At 34.1% G+C, this 12,244-nt stretch overlaps 1 protein-coding gene across 1 annotated transcript; it reads left to right on the forward strand.

The window, feature by feature from the left end:
* The first annotated feature begins 343 nt into the window (after positions 1 to 343).
* LOC133035771 (leucine-rich repeat receptor-like serine/threonine-protein kinase RGI4) lies at positions 344 to 4,628 on the forward strand. The gene is made up of 2 exons (XM_061111977.1): positions 344 to 3,488; positions 3,787 to 4,628. The coding sequence occupies exons 1-2, from the start codon at positions 599 to 601 to the stop codon at positions 4,314 to 4,316; spliced, it is 3,420 nt and encodes a 1,139-aa protein (XP_060967960.1). The 5' UTR covers positions 344 to 598; the 3' UTR covers positions 4,317 to 4,628.
* The last annotated feature ends 7,616 nt before the right edge of the window (positions 4,629 to 12,244 follow it).

A 12,244-nucleotide genomic window follows, 5' to 3' on the forward strand; every position in this document is an offset into this window, starting at 1 on the left:
ATTCTTTGCTTAGAACTCCACCAAAAAACAAAGAATGAGTCACAACCTCCTCCTCATAATATAGTCCAAATATGATGCAACTCATAAATATACAAATGTATTATAATGTACAAAATACATGTGATATATCTACAATCTTTTGATGTTATCTTATACAAAACTCCAAGTGAGAACATGAAACTATATTATTATTATTGTATCTCAACACTATATAGTTTTAGACACACGTCACTATACTCACTACTGTTATTTATTTATTTTAATTTTAATTATAAACACAAGAATAATCCCCACTTCACCACTCCATCATATTAAAAAAATAATAATTAAACTATCTAAAACTTCATTATTTTCTTCTCTGCACACAAACATAACTTGGATCCGGAGATTCTGGGTCTTTCATATTAATTTTTTTCCCTTCTCCACATATTAATAATATAAATACATATATTATCAAAAAATAATATAAATACATATAAATATAAAAACATAAAATGAAAACATAATATAGCCCACCAGACATGATTTGGTTCCTCTCTAGGATTAAACCCCTCTTTTTGTGTTCCTCTCTGGTTGGACAGTTTGAACTATAGTTGTAATGCCTCTAAATCCATGGCGCACTATTCTCTCTTCATCTTCTTCTTCTTCTTCTTCTTCTTTTTCACTATTACTTCTCATTATTATCCTCTTCCCTTTCGTGGCTTTCTCATTAAACAACCAGGGTCAAGCTTTACTTACATGGAAACAGAGTCTTAAAGGGTCACCGCCGCCGGAGCCGTTAACCAATTGGAATCCCCTCGACGAAAATCCATGTGGGTGGTTTGGGGTAACCTGCAACTATCGAAACGATGTCGTCGAGTTGAACATCAAGTACGTTGACTTGTTTGGTCAAATCCCTTCTAATTTCTCTTCCTTGTTGACATTAAACAAGCTCGTTTTATCTGGGACCAATCTCACTGGCTCAATACCAGACCAGATTAGTTCTCTATCTGAGTTAACGTTCTTGGATTTGAGCGAGAATGGTTTAGCGGGAGAAATTCCAAATGGGGTTTTTGAATTGAAGAAACTCGAAACTCTTTATTTGAATTCAAACGAGTTCGAAGGAGTTATTTCCGATCGAATTGGGAACCTGGCGAGTCTAAAATGGTTGACTCTTTATGATAACCAACTCAGTGGTGGGATTCCAAGTTCTATAGGGAAGTTAACTCAGTTGGAATCCATTAGAGCTGGCGGTAATAAAAATCTCCAAGGTCCTCTCCCTCATGAGATTGGAAACTGTGCTAACTTAGTCATGTTGGGCTTCGCCGAAACTAGTCTCTCGGGATATCTTCCTTCGAGTTTAGGAAAGCTAAAGAAACTTCAAACGTTAGCTATATACACTGCTCTTCTCTCCGGTCCAATCCCACCCGAGCTTGGAGACTGTACTGAGCTTCAGAACTTGTATTTATACGAAAACTCTCTCTCTGGTTCGATCCCACCTCAATTGGGCAACTTGAAGAAGCTTCAGAATCTTCTCCTGTGGCAGAACAACTTGGTTGGCGTGATTCCACCTGAGCTTGGGAACTGCGGTCAACTCACCGTCATTGATGCTTCGATGAATTCGTTGACCGGGTCCATTCCTTCATCGTTTGGGAACTTGACTCTGCTCGAGGAGCTCCAGCTGAGTATGAACCAGATCTCCGGCGACTTACCGGTTCAACTAATGAACTGTAAAAAGATGACCCATATCGAGCTCGATAACAACCAGATCTCAGGGACTATTCCTTCCGAGATCGGAGAACTTTCCAATCTGACATTGCTGTTCTTGTGGCAGAATAAGCTCGAGGGGAGCATCCCCTCGTCCATTTCTCGGTGCCGGAATCTCGAGGCAGTTGATTTGTCTCAGAATTTGTTGACGGGACCAATACCCAGTGGTGTATTCGAGCTAGTTAAGCTCGAGAAGTTGCTCCTCCTCTCCAACAACCTCTACGGGGAAATTCCGCCGGAAATCGGAAACTGCTCATCCCTGATTCGTTTTAGAGCTAGTGAGAACAAATTGACTGGTAAAATACCTCCACAAGTTGGGAATTTAAGGTTCTTGAATTTCTTCGATCTAGGGACTAATCGAATCTCCGGATCAATACCAGAGGAAATCTCCGGTTGCCGAAATCTTACGTTCCTCGACCTGCATTCCAATTCCATATCCGGAAGCCTCCCCAGAAGCTTTTATCAGCTCGTGTCATTACAATACGTTGATTTCTCTGATAATTTGATCGAAGGATCGTTGAGTCCCGCTCTCGGATCACTGAATTCGCTAACCAAGCTCATTCTCGGGAGAAATCGGCTAACTGGTTCGATTCCGACTCAAGTCGAATCATGTTTGAAGTTACAGTTACTCGACCTGAGCTCCAATCAACTCAACGGAGGAATTCCGCCAAGTTTAGGAAACATACCAGCTCTTGAAATCGCTGTAAATCTCAGCCGAAACCAGCTTACCGGCGAGGTACCGGAGGAATTAACGACGCTTGATAAGCTGGGGATACTTGACCTTTCTTACAACCAACTTTCCGGCGATCTCCACGTTTTGGCTGACATGCAAAATCTCGTGGTCCTCAACGTCTCCCACAACAGTTTCTCGGGCCGCGTACCTGACACGCCCTTCTTTTCGAAGCTTCCTCTGAGCGTTCTATCCGGCAACCCTTCTCTTTGTGTTTCGGGGAACCAATGCATCGATGACAGAGGGCGCGTTGCCGGAGTTAGGCATACAATGGCGGCGCGTGTGGCGATGGTGGTGCTTCTATGCGCGGCGGGGTTGCTCCTCCTCACAGCTCTCTACATAGTCATCGGAGCCAACAAGCGGGGACTTAGAGACCGAGCGTCACACTCGGATAGTGACATTGAGGCCGATGGTGACGTGGACGTGGGCCCACCTTGGGAAGTGACTCTGTTCCAAAAGCTCGATTTATCGATCGCTGACGTGGCAAAATCATTGACACCTGGCAACGTAATCGGGCGAGGCCGAACCGGCGTCGTTTACAGGGTCGACATTGCCTCGGGAATGCCGGTCGCCGTCAAGAAATTCCGAGCGTCAGAGAAGTGTTCTGCGGCGGCTTTTGCGTCGGAGATTGCCACGCTGGCAAAGATCCGTCACCGGAATATTATTAGATTACTTGGGTGGGGAGCGAATCGGAAAACGAAGCTACTGTTCTACAATTACATGGCCAATGGAAGTTTGGGTACGCTTCTTCATGAGGGGTGCGGAGGTTTAGTAGAGTGGGACACCCGGCTCATGATAGCAATAGGTGTAGCCGAAGGAATGGCCTACTTGCATCACGACTGTGTTCCTGCTATCGTTCACCGGGACGTCAAGGCGCACAATATCTTGCTTGGGGAAAGCTACGAAGCTTGTTTAGCTGATTTTGGTCTTGCCAGGTTCGTCGAAGATGATCAAAACGGTTCGTTTTCGGCCAACCCTCAGTTTGCCGGTTCCTACGGCTATATTGCGCCAGGTAAGCTTTTAATCATTTTTCAAATTAACGTTGAAATCATGCATGTATACTAATTAACTCGTGTTTTTGGCTTTATTATATAAATGATGGTTTAATTATTTTAACTCAATTATGATTGGTTTAATTAATATGTGATGGATGTGACAAATAATTACGATCGAGTTGGAGTGGTTATTCAATTATTCCCTTTTAATTATTATTTGCAATTTGCATGCATTTTAGGCGTAGACAAAAGCTTCTCTTTTTAGCCTAATATATAACATAATGATCATTTTGTTTATCCGTACGTACCATGCAGAGTATGCTTCGATGACAAAAATCACAGAAAAAAGCGACGTGTATAGTTTTGGAGTAGTTCTTATGGAAATAATAACAGGAAAAAGACCTGTTGATCCTTCATTCCCAGAAGGCCAACATGTTATACAATGGGTTCGAGACCATTTAAAGTGCAAAAAAGACCCAATTGAGATTCTTGATCCAAAGCTTCAAGGTCATCCAGAATCTCAAATACAAGAAATGCTTCAAGCACTTGGAATATCCCTCCTCTGCACGAGTATTAGGGCCGACGATCGGCCCAGTATGAAAGACGTCGCCGTTTTGTTGAGGGAAATCCACAATGAGCCCATCACAGGAAAAGAGGCCCAAAAGCCCAATACCAAAAAAATAGATAATTTTACTACCACCACAACAACAAGTACTACTAACTCTTCTTCTTCTATGAATGTTGTGAACCCAGCTGATTTGTTGCTCCTCCAAGGCTCTTCTCGTTGCTCGCTTGCTTATTCATCGTCTTCATCTCAAGAAACAATCAATAATAATAACGTTTGAAAGTATATATATTTATATTTATATATGTACACTTGTTAGGGGTAAAATCACTTTGTTTTTAATTATGATCATTATTTGTTATTAGATATAGCTATAGGAGTAGAGAACATAGCTATATATGTTTTGAGGCAGTGTAAAGGTAGGGGTATGTGGTATTAATTATTTAGTTTTTTGAGTTTTCAAGAAAGAGGATAAAATAAGAAAATTGACAAGAAGAATATGTATGAGAGGAGATATTCATTATTATTTACTTTACTAGTGTGAGTGTACAGCTAGAAGGCTATATTTATGCTTCTTATTTATTCATTTGAATTTACTTAAGATTTAACTATTTACTTGTGGATGTTATTAGTGGTGAATTAAATAAATATATATAGATGTATTTACTAAGCTATTCTTTTATAATGATATGAATTTGCTTGAATGTGAAGTCATTTTTAAAACATGATTATTGTTGTTGCTACAAAAAGAATGTGTTTGATGGATATTTGTGCATGTGGTGTTGTTTATAGTTTCCTCAAGTTTATTGATGGTTAGTTATAGTTAGTACACTTCTTGGGAATGTGAATTAATGGAAATAGAAAGAGGTTGAATTGTGTGGTTGTGAGGAAATGTGTGCAATAATAATGTTTGTTCTCCTTATGAAATTACCTTTTGTAATTCAAACTCAAACTCAATCTCTATATATTATATAGTACTTATAATTTATAAAAATAATAATAAGTGTGACTTTGTTCTTATTCACCTACCCCATGTGAAAATCAAGAGATCAAAAGCCCTAGTTCGATTGATTAGGATTAGAATTGAAAAACAATATTGATGCAAAAGAAAATCTCGTTCCCTTCTACTATTCTAATGAATTAGATAAGGTCAAAATAATTTATTAGATCTTTTTTTTTTCTTATGAACATAATTTATTAGATCTTGTTATAATAGTATTCACATCATTATTGTTGTTTAATTAAATAGTTAATATTTATTGGATTGAAAACCAAGATTAATGTTATTTATGAGACTGACTGAAATGAGCTGATTCATATATTCATTAAAAGATTATTTTCCTTTTTTTTTTTTGTGTGTTATATATTTTGATAAAATTTTGTTATTCTATTTTAATTGACTGAAATTAAACATAGTTGTTGGAAATTTTTGTGGTATAATATAGTATAATTAAAGCCCTTAATAACGGCAGTCTTTTTCTTTTTCTTTTTCTTTTTCTTTTTTCTTAAAATAATAATAAAAAGATGAAGAAAGAAAATAATAATAAAAAGATGAAGAAAGAAAATAATAATAAAATACGACTCCAAATTAAGAAACCAGCTCAGCTTTTGCTTGAGATCACGTGACGGCACATGCAAAGGAGCACAGTAGTACTGTACAGACCCTTTCAGTAAAGTGGGCCCCATATATGTGGGATCTTAGATCGATCTAATCACACTAAAATGGGTCCCATGATCCTATTGCTGCTGCTTCCTGATAAATCTGCATAACAAATAAAATAATCTTAAATTTTTTAATAAAAAATATAATAATAATAATACATTTCAATAATAATAATAAACTAATTTAATTAATCCTTTGTACTTCGGGTCGGGTCCACCACATGCATGCAAGTGGAAATTAAAAATAGATTTCCAAAGTCCATATTCCATTTCTCACATGATCGAGTGGTTTTAGCTGCTCAAATATGTAGTTTGGATCAAAAAAAAATATCATGTTGAATTAAAATTTAAAATTCTATTTATGAAAATTTATATCAATTACTTCTTCTTTTTTATGATTTGTTATCAATGACGGACTTAGAAATTTTTCTTTGTGGGGGTTTTTTATTATTAAAAAATATTTATGCATGTATTATAATCATTTTCACTAGATTTATTTAATTTTGTGGGGGCTTTTATACTATTTTAGTCTATAATTATCAAATTAAAACAATTGGGTCCGTCCCTGTTTGTTATTGATTTAGTATGGATTGAACTTCATTTATATTTATTAGATTTAATTACATTATATGATGTTTATTAGAGCAATCCTAATAGTACTCCATTTTTTAAAATATATCATTAAAATTTTATTTTATCTAATTTACAGTATACTTTTATATTATATTATACATCAATTTCTTTAAAATATATTACCAAAATTTAATTTTTTAAAATTTAAATGTATTTTATTCATTTTAAATATATAATACTAATATATATTTAAATACAAAAATAATTATTAAAACTTATAAAAATTAATTAAAATATATTTAGAGCTTCTATTATATATTTAGCACAATTTTTTAAATAAAGAAGATGTTGGAGTGCTCTTAGTTTGTTAAAGTTAGAATAAAAAAATTATATTGTAAAGTTAGTATTACATATTGTGAAAAATAATTATTATTGGTAAATAAAATGATTATTATAGAATCCTTTTAATAAAAATTAAATATGGACATATGCGGTCGGTAACCAACTTGAGGCAATTTAGTTTACATCAAATCATATTTAATAAACTAGGGCTGTACATAAATTTTCGTAAACCGCCCAACCCGAATAACCCGACTAAACCAAACCGACAAAACCGAAAAAAAATACAAACCGACATAACTTGACAAAATTCTAAACCGCCCAATCGGTTGAATTTTGACCCAAACCGCCCAATGAACCCGCCCAAACCGATTTAACCCGATTTTCAGTTTTTTTTTTTATATATATTATATAATATATAATATATAATATATATTAAAAAAAAACACAAACCCTAAATTGAATTTAGATTTGGAATATTATGTATTTAATGTTATTAATTTTTATTTTAGTTGAATCTGAAAAAAAAAAAAAAAAAAAAAATCCTAATTCGGTTTGGGCGGGTTAACCCGCCCAACCCGTCTGGCCGGTACGTAATTTTTTTTTTTAAATTGGGCAGTTTGCATGCAGAATTTTATAACCCGATCTTTATCTTGGGTTGGAAAATATATAGTATAAACCGACTAAACCGACCGATGTACAGCCCTATAATAAACCACTCGAGGTTAGTTCAAGTGGCCATAGGAGAGTGCACGTATGTTGGAGGTCCTGGTTCGAGTCCCAAGTTATGTATGGCTGTAATATAAACACTTAAATAAAAAAAAAATCATATTTAATAAAAATTAAGAAACAAAGTGCACTTCGCAAATAGTTTTTTAAATTTTACCCACAATATTAATTAAAAAAAAAAATACACACACAGAGATATCTTCAAAATGAGTAAAAAATTAAAAATTGAAGAATTCTCACATAAAATAAAAATCAGTATATATATAAATCTATAGAGTACTCATCATACAATTTCAAAAATCGTTGTTATCACCATATCTCACTTGTAGTTGTTACTATATTCAAAGTCGATATCACCGTATCTTACTTATAGTCATCAATATTAAATACTATTATCCTTTCCAATAGGTTCACTTTGTATATAAAACAAATCAAACAATGATCGATCAATACTTACAAAATTAAACCGCTGCTATCACCTTATCTCACTTGTAGACGTTATTACATTCGATGTCGATGCTATCACCATATCTCACTCGTAATTATCACTATTCTTCTTCCCAATAAGTTTATTTTGTATATAAAACAAATCAAACGATGATCAATAAATACTCACTTATAAAATCAAAACGCTATTATCACTATACCTCATTTTTTTCAACAATAAGATTGTTATATTATAAATAAATATCTTTTATATTTTAATTTTTGTAGTTATTAATTAATAAATCAAAATTTTAAATATGGAATAGATTTAGAGTATTAATTTATAAATCATAAATTTAAAATGTATATAGTATGATGTCATCTAACTAATATACTTTTTTGTTATAAATAGTATTAATTATGTGCATGTCCAAATCTTTTATTTATTACCATTAATGTAATCAACATTCCCTTTTTCTTAGTTTTCCTTTCTCTTAGTTTCTTAATATTTGACTCTTGTATGTGTATAAATAGGAGATCACCTATTGGAATAAAACACTCAGAAAATTCTCATCTCTTCTCTATTTTCTTTCTCTAAATTATAATATTACATAATACTAATATTTCATAACACGTTATCAGCACGAGCCTCTAACCAAGGTATAACAATATTTTTGTTATGTGATCTCGAATTGCTTCAAAGTCATGATACACTAAATATATATATGTATATATATACTCATCTGACTGAAACACATTCGAGTTAGCTATTTTTTTTTAATGAATTAATATTTATACAATATATGTCTATGCTTATATATATCTATATAGATGCTTATATATTATATATGTGTGTTGATTTGTTTATCATATTATATTGTTTAATCTTATTATCTTATTCTATATTGTACTATATTTTGTTGTATTTTTTCAAAGTTTATGTATATGTCTAATAATTTACACTTTATATTGATATAGTTTTATCCATGACAAACCTTGCAAAACTTGATTTTGTGGCACTTGATATTTCTGGAAAAAACTATTTGTCATGGATTCTTGATGCTGAAATCCATTTAGATGCTATGGGTCTTGGAGACACCATCAAAGATCAAAATACTGAAACAAAACAAAATAAGGCCAAGGCTATGATTTTCCTTCGCCATCATCTCCATGAGGGGTTAAAATCTGAATATTTAACCGTAAAAGATCCTCTTGTGCTTTGGCAAAATTTGAAAGAAAGATATGACCATCAAAAAACTGTCATATTGCCAAAGGCTAAGAATGATTGGTTGCACCTGAGGTTGCAAGATTTTAAATCAGTAAGTGATTATAACTCTGCAATGTTTAATATCACTTCTAAATTAATGTTGTGTGGAGAAAAAGTTACTGACTATGAAATGTTAGAAAAAACATATACTACTTTTCATGCCTCTAATGTGCTCCCGCAAAGAAGAATATAGAGAGCGAAATTTTAAAAAATATTCGAATTGATTTCATGCCTTCTAGTAGGCCGAGCGTAATAATGAACTTTTGGTGAAAAATCATGAATCTCGCCCAATCTGGTCTGCTCCATTCCCTGAAGTGAATGCTACAATTGCTGACAATCATAATCATAGTCGTAGTCTTGATCATAATCGAAGTAATAGACGTAGTCGTGACCATAATCAAAGTCGCGGTCGAGGTCGCGATCGCGGTCGAAGCAATGTTTGGCATCGTAATGGTCAAAAAAAAATTCATATACTCCAATGAAAAGCACAACTACTGAGAACAAGCGAAAAGGTCCTCAAAATAATAATCATAGAAATTCTGAAAATTTATGTTCCAGATGTGGAATAAAAGGACACTGGGCACGTGCTTGTCGTACGGCAAAACACCTTGCTGATCTTTATCAAGCATCTGTGAAAGGAAAGGAGAAAATAGAAGCAAATTTTGCCTATCAAGATGATGGTTTTCTCAAAGAGCCTTTGGATATTACGCACTTAGATGTTGCAGATTTTTTTAATGAAGATCTCATTAATAACAACATGAATATCGATAATGGAGATGGGAATGTCCACTATTAGTCACTTTTCTTTGTTATGTTTTTTTTTATTATTATCATTTATTTACTTTAAGGTGTTTATTTTATTTGGCATATTTATGTAATGAACTTTTATTATTTAAGCATTTATATTTTGAACTTATTATGTTTTTTTTTGTTAATGAAGTAATGGACATTTGTCATTCTATACATGATTCTACAAATAATGGTGATGATATGTGTTTGGTGGACAGCGCAACCACTCATACAATACTCAGAAGTGATAAATATTTTTCAAATTTATCAAGAATGAAGGCAAATGTTAATACAATATCAGGCACTGCAAATTTAATTGAAGGCTCTGGAAGAGCCATTATATTGATGCCTAGAGGAACAAAAATTATTATAGATGATGCCTTATTATCCACCAAATCAAAAAGGAATCTGTTGAGTTTCAAAGATATACGTCGTAATGGATATCATATTGAGACAATAGATGAAAATAATTTTGAATATCTTTGCATTACATCTATTGTTTCAAGAAAAAAATGCATAATAGAAAAATTACCTGGTTTGTCTTCAGGTTTGTACGTTACACGTATAAGTACAATAGAAACTCATGTTATTGTGAACGAGAAGTTCGCAAACCAGAAAAATTTATTTGTTATTTGGCATGACCGGTTAGGCCATCCCGGTTCAATTATGATGCGTAGAATAATAGAGAACTCACATGGTCATCCATTGAAGAACCAAAAGATTCTTTTATCCAGTGAGTTCTCATGTGCTGCTTGTTCTCAAGAAAAAGTTAATCATTAAGCCCTCACCGGTAAAGGTTGGAATTGAATCCCCTGGATTTCTTGAACGAATTCAGGGCGACATATGTGGGCCTATTTGCCCACCATGTGGACCATTCAGATATTTTATGGTATTGATAGATGCATCAACTAGATGGTCACATGTTTGCTTATTATCTACTCGTAATGTAGCATTTGCAAGATTGCTTGCTCAAATAATCCGATTACGAGCACAATTCCCGTACTATGCAATCAAGACAATCCGCCTTGATAATGCCGGTGAATTTACATCACGAGCTTTTAATGATTATTGTATGTCAATAGGGATAAATGTTGAACATCCCGTTGCTCATGTACATACACAAAATGGTCTAGCGTAATCATTTATTAAGCGCCTCCAATTAATCGCAAGACCATTACTTATGAGAACAAAACTCCCAATTATAGCTTGGGGACATGCTATTTTACATCTTTGCCGGCACTTGTACGCATTAGGCCAACATCATATCACAAATTCTCCCCAAGACAATTGGCTTTTGGTCGGGAGCCAAATATTTCCCATCTAAGAATCTTTGGTTGTACAAGATATGTTCCGATTGCTCCACCACAACGAACAAAGATGGGTCCTCAAAGGAGGGCCGGGAATATATGTTGGGTATGAATCTCCATCTATCATTAAATATCTCGAACCCACAACCGGAGATGTATTTACAAAGACGTTTTGCCGATTGTCATTTTGATGAGACAAGTTTCCCGGCTTTAGGGGGAGGGGAAAAGAAACAAATTGGAAAAAGAAATTATATGGAATGCACAATCATTATCTCAATTCGATCCTCGTACAAATCAATGTGAACTTGAAGTTCAAAGAATAATTTATTTGCAAAATATTGCAAATCAATTACCAAATGCATTCACTGACCCAAAGAAAATTACAAAATCACATATTCCAGCTGAAAATGCTCCAATTCGAATTGAAGTCCCGTAAGGACAATTAATTAATGATTCTAAAGCACGTTTGAAACGTGGTAGACCGATCGGTTCCAAAGATAAAAATCCTCGAAAAAGAAAGGGAGCAAATAATCAAGATGGCCCTAATGAAGAGGCCGAAAATTTCGAGGAAGATGTTGACATAAACAAATCTCTTGAAGAGATTCAAAATTCGAAAATATTAGCAATAATGAGATCTCAATAAATTATGTCAATACAAGAAAAGAATGGAACCGACTCGAAGTAATTGTCGACAATATTTTTGCTTATAATGTAGCGCTAGAAATTATGAATGAAAACGAGGATCTTGAACCTAAATCTATCAAAGAATGTCAAAATAGAAAAGATTGGCCAAAATGGAAAGAAGCAATTCAAGCGAAATTGAATTCACTTGCTAAACGCAAAGTATTTGGACCTATAGTCCAAACACCTGAAGGTGTGAAACCCGTTGGATACAAATGAGTATGTTTACGTAAAAGAAATGAGAAAAATGAAGTTGTGAGATACAAAGCAAGACTTGTAGCTCAAGGTTTTTCTCAAAGGCCAGGTATTGATTATGAGGAGACATATTCTCCTGTGGTGGATGCAATAACATTAAGATATTTGGTTAGCTTGGCTGTGAGTGAAAAACTCGATATGCGATTAATGGATGTAGTCACAGCTTATTTATATGGATCA

This window comes from Cannabis sativa, chromosome 3 (genome assembly GCF_029168945.1).
Source record: "Cannabis sativa cultivar Pink pepper isolate KNU-18-1 chromosome 3, ASM2916894v1, whole genome shotgun sequence".
NCBI lineage: Eukaryota > Viridiplantae > Streptophyta > Magnoliopsida > Rosales > Cannabaceae > Cannabis > Cannabis sativa.